General features: G+C 36.6%; 1 protein-coding gene across 6 annotated transcripts in view; it reads right to left on the bottom strand.

The window, feature by feature from the left end:
* Window positions 1-13,669, bottom strand: part of TLN2 (talin 2) — a 192,677-nt gene that overhangs the window by 104,924 nt on the left and 74,084 nt on the right. For all 6 annotated transcript variants that reach the window (XM_054213457.1, XM_054213456.1, XM_054213460.1 and 3 more), the window contains exons 4-9: window positions 11,599-11,696; window positions 10,806-10,935; window positions 9,180-9,332; window positions 8,161-8,303; window positions 6,572-6,699; window positions 1,316-1,379 (exon numbers count right to left, since the gene is read on the bottom strand). In XM_054213457.1, coding sequence (XP_054069432.1) covers window positions 1,316-1,379; window positions 6,572-6,699; window positions 8,161-8,303; window positions 9,180-9,332; window positions 10,806-10,935; window positions 11,599-11,696 — 716 coding nt within the window. The remainder of the gene's footprint in view (window positions 1-1,315; window positions 1,380-6,571; window positions 6,700-8,160; window positions 8,304-9,179; window positions 9,333-10,805; window positions 10,936-11,598; window positions 11,697-13,669) is intronic.

The raw sequence follows: 13,669 nt of genomic DNA, 5'->3' as shown, positions 1-13,669 counted from the left end.
CCTTCTGAACTGCTGGTTGCCACCTCTTTCATGCTGACTGATGGCAGCAGAGGGAGCACCAGGAACATGGGAAACACTTTCCTGCTCCAGTAAGCTACCATCTTGACAATGTTCCACGGAGGAGCACTGGGAAGAACAACTGCAACTCCGAAAACCCTTTTGCATCCCGAGGACATAGACCAATCATATCTGTCAAGTTCAGCACAGAGAACACAACCAGGATCCCAAAAAGAGCAAGGAGCCCAAATGGAGTCATTGCAGATGGAATATTTGGTGAAAATCACCTGCCAAACTCAGTAATTTTATGACTTGGGGAAAGAGCTGATTTTTTTCAAGACAGCTTGCTTATTCTACCTTGCTGTTGTATCTTTGTCCAGCACCAGTGCTCTCACTGATGAGCTTCTTGTCAATACACTGAAGTATGTAATGACCGAAACTACTCATAGATCTTATTTGACAAATCACATACTATGAATAGCATGACAGTGATACTCAGAGGTGAATGAAACTTCTTTTGCTTAAACCGCAACATCACTGCCACATGCTAAAGGTACACACAAAAGTGTCAGACATCCTCATCTACAAGGAGGTAGCACAAGCTCCAGGTAGAACATTACTGAGTTACAGAATTCCTAGAGTAGGAGTCTAACAGACATAGGAAAGTATGTGACATATTCCTGTGACTTGTCTCCCAAGTTGAGATCACAGATCACTGGTATATCCTTCCAGAAACTGTATGACTTTATTTCAGCTGTTGATCTCAGAATTTTTTCAACTCACATTGTACTGCCAAACCTGTATTTCAGCACAGACATTTTGTGCATCTATAGTACTCAAACTCTGAGACCACTTCCAGCAGTATCAGTACATTTAATACTCAACTGGCTCAGTCTTTCACAACTGTGCAATTCCCAGACACATCACTGAACTCAAGCATTAGCTAGTACTCCACACTGCTTGAAGTTCACGCTTGAATAATGAAGGCATGAAATTCAAACTGATTTTCCTCAATGTGCTTCTATTTTAGTACAAATACACATCCTTACATTTCAATGCAAATGAGAAAAAGGTCTTAAGAATATTGAATATTCACTCTCTGCCCTTCAACAAAGTACACTGAATAATCATCAGGGAAGAAAAAAGGATCAGGACAATAAATCTACTGAAGAAAGAAAAGAAAAGCTCTCAGATTCTTTACACTAGATTTTCTGATAGTTACATAATTCAAGTACACACAGAGTATACACGTGTGAAAGCTCGTATTTTTCTAATAAAGGAAGTGAAACTATAGTAGGTTTTTCAGCCTCACAATTACCTGAAATATTCTCTTTTCAGCCCCTCTTTGTTTGGTATATTCTTTAGGCAGGAATTCTTTTAGGCTAGAAAAAAAAACAAAACAAAAACAAACAATTCCATAGTTAATGGTGCCTTCTTGAGGAGGGATGCTTTCCATACTCCTTTATTGGCATTAAGTCCCCCAAGCTTCCTAAAACGGGCATAAAATACCCAAGCAATGAAACAAAACTCTGGGTAGGTAGGGTGAGAGCAAGAGGATATCTGGCATAATTAAAAAAAACACTTAAGTTACATCCCCATGTAACACCTCTTCAAAAGTAAATAATAGCTGGGACACTTTCCATTCTTAAACCATATGATGTGTCTCAGCAGCTCAGAGGGGTTCACATCTAAATCCAATCACAGTCACTGTAATCTGGGGGAAGAAAGGGGACATCAAAGCTTGAGCCAGCTCTGTGTCTGAGTTCAGAAACTGCTATTACTTTCCAGTAGCACTTTGATTTACTGACATGCAGGACCAAGTTCTTCATTTGTGTCTTCCAAGAAATGTTAGAAAACTAATATTTCACTGAAAAACTGAAAGGCCATTTAAGTGGACACTTAATACCAGTCACTATCTCAAAAACAAAGTTATAAATAACCAGTCCTAACTTCTGTAGCACAGACATTAAGGGCCTCAGAATACAAAATAAACTAAGCAATTTCAGCCTCCATGACAGAGTTTAGTCAGAAAGAATCTTTAAACACCTCACCCATACTTCCTTGCTGCCTAATAAAATAAACCCTTTACCTCAGCCAAAAATCACCCCAACTTGAAGACAGATGAACATCATGCTTTAACCAACATCAGTTCTTTTCCGGATTGCACCTTCCCATCTGGAACAGTCTACTCTGATAAAACTATGTCGTATATTCAGCAGTTCATTTTCAGCCTGAAGAAACTCCCACAGTTCAAAAAATCAGTTCCTAGGGACACCCCCCTGCCCCTGCTTTGGAGTATTAAGAATCACAGGAAAAGTATGACTGGAGAATCTCCTCCTCATTTTGATTTATTCAGTAAGCAAGCACACTGTGAACAGAAAGCTACAGCTACCTACAATCATGGCAACTTACAAGTTTTGAGAAGGATGGATTTGTTCTGTGGGTTTTTTTGGGGGGGATGGGGGTTTGTGGGTTTTGGGGTTTTTTTGTTTTTATTGTTGTAGTGTGCTTTTTTGTTGTTGCTTTTAAACACAAAAGCCTGCCATTGCAGACAATAAACAAAATAACTCAAAAGACCATAAAGCTGCAGCAATATAAATCTAAGTAAGAATAACTGTCCTCGCTAACCTTCCTCCCAATGCTCCAGCAGTTACATCTCACTAAAACATGATAATGAAATCTCTTCTCAGGACTTATTTCCTAAGACATATCATGGGGTGGGGAAGGCTGGAGAGCCAAATTAATTTTGTAGATAAAGACTGAATACAGCTTATTATCCTAAAATGATGGTGCCTTTATTCTGAAACAACTAGTGCTTTTATACAGAATTTCATAGGTTCAAACCAGTTTGGTTACATTCACTTCCAAAGCAAATGAAAAACTAAAAACAAATCAAAACAAAAAAATCAAAACCCCAAACCCAAGTTAAACCCAGTTTAATTCTGGAAATGGACTTATATAGAAAAACAATAGTTTTTCCAATTCTCATCTTCTATTAACTAGTTTTCTCAGCTATCCGTATGTAGATAAACTATCAAGACCATTACATTTTTAAGCATGTCTACTTGTTAACTAATGTGCACTTCATGAAGACATTGCTGAGCAAAGATTATTTGGAGCTTCTGAAGCAGCAGGAGTTAAGAAAACAACTTTGCACTTTGTCCACTAAGCACTAACTGGTGTACTCTTGCACATGTAGCTGGCAGTTAGATCAGATGCTTTTTTCTTGTAGCACCTTCCATTATTTTTCAATAAACAGACAAGTAATCACCTTAATTGAAAGGGTGAAATGCTACTTGTAAAACAGACTGAAATTATTTTAATGCTACAAATAATCAAGATATTGTCTCTATGATGCAACTAACAATAGTTTCACTTTATTCAGCAGCCTGTTCAAAGGAGTTAGCAGAAACACCTGGAAATATTATCATTTATCCTTCTTTAATCTCTTTAATTACACATCACTACAATGGACGATGAACTCAGTTAAAAAAAAAAATTACCAATAAGCAATGTTTATTTAACTTAATTTACTGTTTGTTCCTACAGTTCTTAAAAAAAAAAATACATGAGTGCCAACATATTAATTGTTTTTCATTAGCATGAAGGTATATCCAGTGTTCTTGAAAGAAAGTTTAAGACAGTAAAACAAGCTAGATTAAGGAACTGAACTCATTGGTCACCAAGTGTGCTTGGAAAGAAAAAGCAGAGGTGGGCAGTTTTAGCTGCTCCTTTCCTACCCACACATGAAGAGTATGAGTTCTTTCTTAACTATTCTCTTGGCAAATTTAAACGCAGTGTACCTCTGTAGGTGCAATGCAAAACTTCAGCTGTATGAGGAAGGGCGTGAAGAGGGACTATTTGCAATCTGATAGTTTAAGAGCTTTCACACAATTTACTTTGGCATGAGCTTCAAGGAAATTCCAACAACCAATTCCAAAGTGTTAACAAGATGCAGGCAATAATCTTCATCTGTGCCAAGAATCATTTATCAATGACCAAAAAAAAGATACAAAAGATCTCTCTATAGAAACATATTGCAGACATGGCAAACTAAACTAAGTTGTTTCAAAAGAATGCTATGACATAGCAATACTATTCTGTTACATGCTGTTTTCTGTATGAGCTGACAGATTCTGCTTAAGGGAATCTGTAGCATGTTCAGCTTTCAGTGGTGAGTAAATGGACACCTCTCAAATGTATCTCACATACTGAGCTGCAGCATACAGTTTACATAAAACATAACTACTTTCATACCTGAAAAGAATCAGTGTTCATCCACCAAACAGTAGGAAATAGTTGGATGAAACTTTAAAAAAGCCTGATATTTTTCAAGAAAATAAAACCTAAAAAGTTTTTGTGAAAGGATGAGAAATGAATTTTCAGAAAAAAAAATAAACAAGCATTTATCTACAGTATTTATATGTATTGTTCACAATGAGTCAGGAATGCTTGGCTTCTTCAGACTTACAAAACAAAAGCATGAGGTTTCACAAAAGGCTGTTACGAAGGGTATGTGCAGCCAAATGCATGCAACACTAAATCGTAAACATGTACACTTGAAATTAGAAGGCAATGACTAGGGACTTACAGTTCTGGAGCAGGCTCCTCTACAGAGGGCAAAAAGATAATTACTTCTAAATCAGAAATCCTTAATTTTATGAAACTGATTATACACCAGGACAGTGAGCAATTACACTTAGTGACCTGCAAGGCTTGATCCTAACACAGTCAAAGCCCATTTAAATGAAAATAAAACAATAGTAGAGAAAATTCCATGAAGAAAATAACAAGGTTCTAAACTTTGGAATTCTGGTTCTAAATGATTTCCACTGGTGTAATGTTCTCTTTCTAACACATGGTTCAGTTACTTATACCTTTCATTTCTACCAGGATTAAAAAAAAAAAAAAAAAAAAAAAGAGATAATACACTTTATACCATGATGACTTTATTCTGTGATGGACTTCAAACTATTTAGCAAGCCAGAAGTTTCAGTTCACCATCAAACACGGTTACTATATGGGAGCTTAAAAAAAGAAAAAAGTAGTATCTTTATACTGAAAAGCAGAACACCTAGAAAAACATAGAAAAATTTAAGGAACTGAACTGCAAAAACTGATGGTTAAGTTTGTGGGGAATTATTGCTTTAAAAATGAAAACTAACTATTGCTGGGAACCCCTGATTCTTGGAATCATTACCATGACACAACATTAGACTGTCAAGAGGTAATACCCTAATGGTGTGCTGTAGGAATACTCTTGAGTGAGTGAAGGGAGAGGGAAGAATAAGTAGACAATAGACAAACCCCAAAGGAAGATCGTTGTGTAATTGGTCACAATTCCAGGGAATAAGAACCAGAAGTACACTGGAGCTATTACACTGTAACCCCATAATTCTCAGAGACATCAGCAGCTCTATTAGGAAAGGTTCATGGGCCAATCAGTAGCAGACAAATAAACAATACTAAGAAAAGCTAATTATTAATTGGAACTGAAGGATGTTTGTTCACATGGTTTGTTTGCATAACTGAACTGCTACTTCAGGAGAATCTTTCAGGAGTGAAGTGTTTCAAACAACCAATGTTGTAGCATTGCATGCTCCAACGCAAGCCACCATTTTAAAGCAATTCCCTGAGATACAGTAAATACCAGACTCAGGCTCACAAAGGCACTGAGTCAAAGAGTCAGCGTTGAGCACTAGGCCAGTGGAACGGGACAGAAACCAAATATGCACCCAGTCTTTTATGCATCCCATTAAAGTATCTGTGAGCCTCGTACGTAGGCAAGGCTTGATGGACTGTGCAGTAAATAGCTTTCTTTTGCTTTCTTACGTCCTCTTCCTCTGACTCCAGTCCTTGGTTAATTCTGTTGCAGGCAAACCATCAGAAAACCGAAATCGGTAGAAAAACGGGACATCTAAATTTCACTCAAACTAAACTTGCTCTGCTGATAGCAGTAAAGTAAGTATAACAATAAAGGTTAATGGATGTGTCACTTGTAAGCAGGACTCCCGTCCATGTCTGAAACAAAGAGCACAATTCTAGATCTCCATTCATACAATGCCCTGAGAGGGTGAATCTCAACAACTGATTAATGCCCCTAAAAAGCCTGGAAAATTTAGCCTCTACACACAGCAATATTAACTTTTTTCAAATGACAAAGCATCTTTCCATTCACGTACTTTCCTAGCAAGTCAAACATCTGTGATACATACTGACGTATGCTTAATTCACACATGGCATTACTAAATGCAGGCAGAAGTAGACTTCTAAGGAAGAACAAAATCCCAGTTCTCCCACATTACCAGGTGGTAGGAGAATCCATCTGCATACTTAACTGGCACCCTGGGGGAAGCTGGTGCCCTGTGCTGCCTCATAAGCCACTGCCAAAGGTTCCCTCTCATCAGTTGTGTTGACAATTTGTGCAATAAGGCTCCTTTCATGGAGAGATTGCTACAGAAAACATACTCAACCTGATTACCTCTGCTTAGAGTAATACAATGCATTTAGTCTGTGACAACTGCACATTAGTTACACCTGAGGTCACCCAAATTTAAAAGTTAGAAGTGTTTACTCTAAAAATCCAGGTTTGTGTTTGTGTTCTACATGAGGTCCAAACTGGATCTGTGCTTGAAAGCCTCCAAACTCACAGGCCTTCTCAAAGGAGACAGGATGGGAACCATTCAGAATGTCATCACGAGCCTACAGGAGGTAAACAAAGACATGTCAGGGACATCCAAAGTAACTATTACATCTCTGAAATTCCTTGAAAGCTTGAACACAGCCCAAGAATCCAGTAACAGGCCTTTCCATCTGAATATCTTTATTATTCCATTCTGGATGTATTTATGACTAATAAAATAAACAAAGAGCTAGATTGTTATCTGGTAAATATCTATGGAGACTTATCAAAACCACAATTGTAACAACTTTCATCATAAAGAAGACTTGACACCCCATTTCCTGCTGTATGTGTATATAAAATACAACATATGTATACGCACATGTACGTACACATATATATACACACAGATCTATATATGTGTGTACATACACACATGTAAAAGCTTTTATCTCACCACATTGTAATAGCAGGGAAAATGATCTGCATAACTAGTAAGTAAAAACCAGATTACCATTATAGAAAAGGCAATGGGAGAAGGCAAACTATTTTCCTTCCTTTTTTTTAAATTTAGTGGTCTTAGAAGATGATGGATGTTACAGCTCTGGCAATAGAAAGCTCATCTATCTCTAGACATAACAGTGACAGGGCTGTATCAACACGTACTGTCATAACAGTAGCCTGAAAGAAATATATAAGTGGCAGGAGAACAGCTCAGTGTGATACAGTCTTCTAAAATACTTGAAAAATCTAATGTAGTTTTACAAGCAATGCCATCTTTATCTTCTGCCTCAAAGTTTAAAAATGTAATTTAGAGCAATCCCATTTGAATCAGCTGCAAGCGTGACAATTGAACATTCCATTAAATTGACAAATTTATTTATTTATTACTTTTAAAAAACCACAACTTTAACCAAGAGTTTAAAAGCCTGTTTTTTTTCCAGACTGCATTATAGGCAACTTCACTAAAGCCTTCAGTTAAATTTAAATAGTATCTTCTGCATAAAAATCTTAGCTTTGCCCAGTTATGTATAGTATTTGGGGAACCTGCCTAGGTGGACTCCTGTGATATTACATGATATTGCCCATTTTGAACAGGAAGCCTGCCTGCCTTGTGTGCTGTCTGGGAAGAAATCTGGAAGGTGAGAAGCAGAAAGCTGGTTGCAAGACTGACCTGAGATTCCATATTACAGAGAAAGCATCACCTATAGAAGAGAGTGGGGAGAAGAACTAAAAAGAACAACTTAAAAGATGAAAGACATTCATGAATTTTAAGGAAACCAGGACAAGGACATGAAAGTCAATGTATTTTTGGTTGAATGTCCATTATTATTGGGTTGAAAATATTTGATTAAAAGAATCAGCAAAGCCTCTGTACTATCACATGTTCTTGGAGGGACAGACAAAAAAAGTAAAATCAAAGCACATCCAGAACTGGAATTCTAGAAGATGGAGTATTTTGGCAACAGAATTTTTCTTATTAACCTACACAGGTTTCCTCAGACAAGGTAGAACCCGTACTTCCAGTCAACACACTGTACCTGAACATAAAGCAAATTAAGCTGAACAGGATCTCTTGAATCTACGTTCTGGTCTGAATAAAAGAACTTTCGTCTCAACAGTAGTGTTTCATTTTCATCGACGCCTTGTTCTCTAAACGTTCGGCTATGATCTAGCCAATTTACTGTAACAGAACCACAGACAGGCACATTGTTAAATACCCAGTGTTGCCAGTGTTCATAGCTGTTGTGAAAATCATGTGATAATGGCCATTTCCACTGGAGGGGGAAATTCAGAAAAAAATGTTGCTTTCATTTCTGTTTCTAGTCATCAGTGTTGACGGTTGCTACAAATTAGAATTGAACAGCAGCACTACTAAGAAACAAGAATCTACTATAGCATAAAACACCACTAATATTGTTGAAGAAACAACTATAGTAACATTTTAATACTAGATTTAAATCTTCAAAGTTTCATTGCAAAATTACTTGAAAGTTTACCGCACTTTCCCCCTAAAGCTGATTGTTCTATTTAGTTTTCTTATCCCTGAATACCATTTTAAACCATCTTCCTGCCAGTCACAGTTAATCTTAGAAAAAATGGTTCTCATGACTTTACGCATAAGACAAATCAAACACTGTCCTAGTTCTTTAGTGAACTCCATTTACACTTAACATTTATACCTTCAAAGACAAAACTACTTTTTGATGTCTTTCAGTTGGCATCAATATTTAAATATCCAACTTTCACGAAGGGGAGAAAATAGCCATTATGCAAATGACCATTTAACACTTAAGTTACAACTCCCCTACCAAAAAAGGTAACAAAAAACACTTCAAAAGATCCGCTAACTCTCATAGATAGATGCAACAACTTGTCCATTTAACCGATTTTTAAAATACTCAGTAGCAGATGACATTATGCATAAACAGATGGAAGGTACAGGTAGGGATCAACCGAGACACACTGAAGAATCTAAGAATGCATTCCTCTCTGGTTTTCTTGCACTATCCCATGGAAAGCTAGTAATCAAAGAATTATCCTGGAATACATTACTCACAATCATCATCTGTATGAAGCTTTGCCTTTAGTTTTTCCATTTTTCTTTCATCACGCAACAACGTCCTGTCTTTCTTAAGTGTTCCTGTACTCTCCTCTTTCTTCTCTTCGATGCTCTCCTGGATTAAGGAATATTCCTCATAATTTGTTATTCCTGGAATTATAAATAAATCCAGTGTTTGTAACAAAGATTTAATACATTTTAGGATGTGTGAAATATTCTCCGTATATTAAAACACCAATGGTTAATTTCAAGTATAGTAAAGACATTCCAGATGAAATGCTAAAACAGTGTATGGGGAAGGAGATCCCAAGAATAATCTACAACTTCCGCATTCAAGACTTCTCTCCAATATCTGGCATGATCCTTCAAATACATCATTCCTTTGTCATATGCTGCATTTGCCACTTTCAGAAAGATAGTAAGCTTTTTTTATCTACCAAGAGAAGCTGCCAGTTTAAAAACATGATGGAATTTAAAAGAGCAGTAAATTCCAGAATGAAGACACGCCGTAGTAAATTTCCTTTCATGGATGCCTGCAATTGCTTCGTGAGAACTGAGTAATTTCAGCTTGCCCACGATGTGTAGAAGAAATGTGTCAGAGCAGACTGAGGAATAGAAACCACGTGAAATATATGGGTTTTTTAGAGTTTTAAAACTCAACCCTTCTCATGAATTTTACATGAAACTGAATCAAAAATCAGTCCACAACATTTAGCATATGTGCTAAGTTGCTCTCAATTTTTTTGTTCTGCTTGGTTTTTTCCACTGTTGGGTAAAGCATGTTTATGTTATATGTTATACAGGAAAGTAAATTAAATGCTCACCTACATGACCACATTCATGAAAATAAGTCAAGCTAATTTTTCAAGTAAATTAGTTACAGCACATTAGAATCCAGCATAGAAACACTCCAACAAAATTGAAATGGATTAATTTAAGTTTAGCTTAATTCACTTTCCAAGTAAATTAATCTAACACAAATTGAGGCCACTTTAATTATAAATGAGAATTAAGCAAGGGTTTAAGATGATTTAAACTAATCCATGTTGGATGCATGTTTATAGTTAAATAGGAATTAGTTCTCCAAAATGCCTTTATTTAGATAAATACAAAGACAGACTATAACCAATATGACACATTTTTGACCAGTTGCTCTGGATGGCTTCCATATGTCATTTCACAAATGATACAGTACTGTGATCAATTCTTAATCAAAACAACATAGAGCTGTAAGTTTAGGTACATTTCAAGGTTAACTGTATTTATCTTTTATCCCATTAAAATTAAGTATAAATTTAGTTCTAATTCTCTACTACGTAGTAGGAAAGCGTACGTAACAGGTAACTTATAATAAAAAAATTTATAACTGTACTATCAGATAACTTTGTGCCTTCAACTGCTAAATACTGAATTTTAAGGATATAACTAACTCTCTACCGACTTTCATAAAACCTGGACACCAGATTTCAAAAAACTGTTTGGTAACTGTTAACTGATAACAAATGTAATATTTTTTTTTTTAACATATGTGTCAATTTCTAGCCAGTAATACACATAACATCCTAAAAGCCAAGATATGGCAGAAAAACAAATTCTTAAGTATGTGGGTCCCAAAAAACTTACCTATCCTGCTGCAAATGGTAACCAGCAATTCACCAACTGTTTTAGAATCATCCACCATGACAGTTTTCACTGAACCATCCAACATACGTATTTTCTGAGGTCTCTGTTTCTTTTTGTATTCCAATATATCCTAGGAAGTAAACAATACTGTTTCTAAATGCTCTTGGAAGCCTCCACAAGTCAACCCACTAACTTAGATGCCTAAATCAGGATGCCCTCACCACCCTGCAAAAGCTAGGCTTTTCCTTTGTTATAGTATAGGCAAACTTATTCACGTAACAAGCTTGAGAAGTGGCTACTTCTTAGTTCTGACAACATCATTTTTCAAGAACTTGTCCTAGCCGGCAAGATCAAAACCTAGACAGGGTAGGACAGACTAAAGACCTTAGTGCTGCAAAAAACAGTTTAGCATTTAAAAAGCATAGAAATGGCTTCTGGTTGTAAGAAAGCTGGCCATAATGTGAACAAGTATGACCTCACCATCTTTAGTATAAAAGAAACCTACACTATAATGCAACGTCACCTCAAATATAAAGCTTATTACAAAATTTATTTTTTCCTCTTTCTGCTGATCATTCTATGAAGACAGTATTGGCCACAGTAGCTCACACTCACGACGAGACTCAGGAACAAAACTAACTACAGAGGTCCAGCAAGGAAGAGAAGTGGGACAATTTCAGGAACAGACTCAAGACCCTCCTACCCCTCCAGATGCCAAACATTCTTCTTGCTACTTGGGAAACAAGTTTTCTAAAAACGTGTTGATGAATGAAGCAACAGACTTGCACCATACCCCATTTCTCAGCATATAGTAATCCAGTGTTCTTCCAGCCTCCAGCCATATACCTTTTCGAGGATCTTCATCTGACAAGAACAATCCATAGTCAGAGGCTGTGGAACAGAAGAGACAGAGACTTGTTAAAATAATATCAAATCTAATATAGCCAACATGTTTTTTTTCAAGGTTACTCAGCTTCAGGTTTAAGCTTCCATTACACTTCCCTTCCATTCTTAATGAACTTGAGAGAAATTTTTTTCTGTGCTTCAGAAAATATTTAGCTTAGCAGCAGATAGCAGGGTAGATCAGGCTTTATAGAAGACTTGAACAAAAGCTCCACTAAGCAAGAACATGCCACACGTACTGTGTAATTTGTATTATATTTGTAATTATTCCTCTTGAAGATGACCTTTTTCAAATGCTCATAGGTCCTGCTTTGGAATTGACTAACCAAAGACACAAGCAATTTGGGCTTAACCATAGTATACTATTTTAAGCAGTAGTTCTATTTAAAATAATATGGTTTGCTTTCAATCCTTCAGATATTGTATTTATGCTAAACTTTGGAATCTTTTTGGTAGATGCTTCAGGTTTAGGCATTTAAAAAAATATAAGGCTTCTAGAATTATATCCATAATAAAAATCTCAGGAAAAATTTGCACCTGTTGCAGGCTAAACACCTGCTGACTGATTCTTTCAGAATCACAAATAAATGATAAAACTCATTGTCACAGAAGAACAAACCCAGGCTTTGGCTTCAAAGACTAAACTCCAAGTACACAATATGAAGGACTATGACTGTCAACTTAAGTCCCAACCAAAGCATCTCTTCTTGATAAACATTTGCATGAAGAATTGATACAGAGTACACTTCAGTATCACAAACAGTGTAAACTACTGTTCATCAGCTACGCGTGCTCTAATTGCAGTTCTACAGTTTAAGCAAAGGGCTTTTTTCATACAGGCTGGCCAGCTGCGAGCACACAGCCTGTCACAACAGCTCAGCACAGAGACAGGCCCTTGTTTACCTTCAGCCATGTGCTCAGGCCCTCTGGGTAGAAAATCAAGCAAAAATAGCTAAAATTTTTGGATAACGTTTCATCTTTAAATGTCATGCATAGTAACAATTTACATTTGAGAGCATTTACATTAAAAACATTGTTAGTCATGCAAGTATATAAAAGAACTTGCATTTAATTAATAGAAGTGTAACTGACTTACAGATACACAATTTCAAAGGAAGAATCTTTTCAAAACCAACCAAATAAGAAGAAAAACCTTTCCTTCTGACCTTAACTAAAAATCCCACTGAGAAGTCAAGTGATCCGTACATGCAGAGATGTCTGACACAAATTCAGTACAAAATCAGTCATGTAAAATTTTAGAATTTTGTCTGTAAATAGGTTGTGACATTTAGAAGCACACAAAGTGCCTTGCACAGGGCACAGAATTACCAAGGAAGTACAGACTACTCTGATACCCATTTCTGGGGGATACACCCTAGTCATGAAATATTAGTAGCTGTGCGACTTGCATGTTAACATCATGGCTATCTTTGTGTCAGCATGCAAGCTTGTTGAAGTGAAATGTGCGTGGTTTACAGCCATAATGCAGGACAATTACATTTTCTGTTGTGCAGGAACTAGTTTGATCAGTCTGTACTGCAACTCTGCGAGACTTCTGAACTAACAGGCAACCACACACATATTAATAGCCACAAAGAAGGGGAAGGGATGTGTTAGTAACCTTATTTCTGTTCATCACCCAACTTCATAAAGTTGTTTGAAGTCCGTAATTGCACTGCAATCACATATCTAGGAAAAGTCCTACTGTATAATCTGAAGAGAGTTCCTAGCTTTTCTATGTGGTTCACGATGTTCAGGGATATTTATTACTCAACTTGTGTGAATTCAACATCTGTTCAAAATAACTGCCTTGAGAGATCACCATGGTAAAAATGCACATCTTGCATCTGAAAAATTCAATCTGTGTAACCAGACTTCCTAAGGACTCCTGCATAGGAGAAGCATTTCTAAGTAATGGTAATATTGTCCATTACTGGTAAGTTTTTCTAACAGTTCAGACA

The sequence above is a fragment of the Rissa tridactyla genome, chromosome 9 (genome assembly GCF_028500815.1).
Source record: "Rissa tridactyla isolate bRisTri1 chromosome 9, bRisTri1.patW.cur.20221130, whole genome shotgun sequence".
Lineage (NCBI taxonomy): Eukaryota > Metazoa > Chordata > Aves > Charadriiformes > Laridae > Rissa > Rissa tridactyla.
Note: the sequence above shows the minus strand (reverse complement) of the source record. Positions and strands in the feature narration are given on the sequence as shown.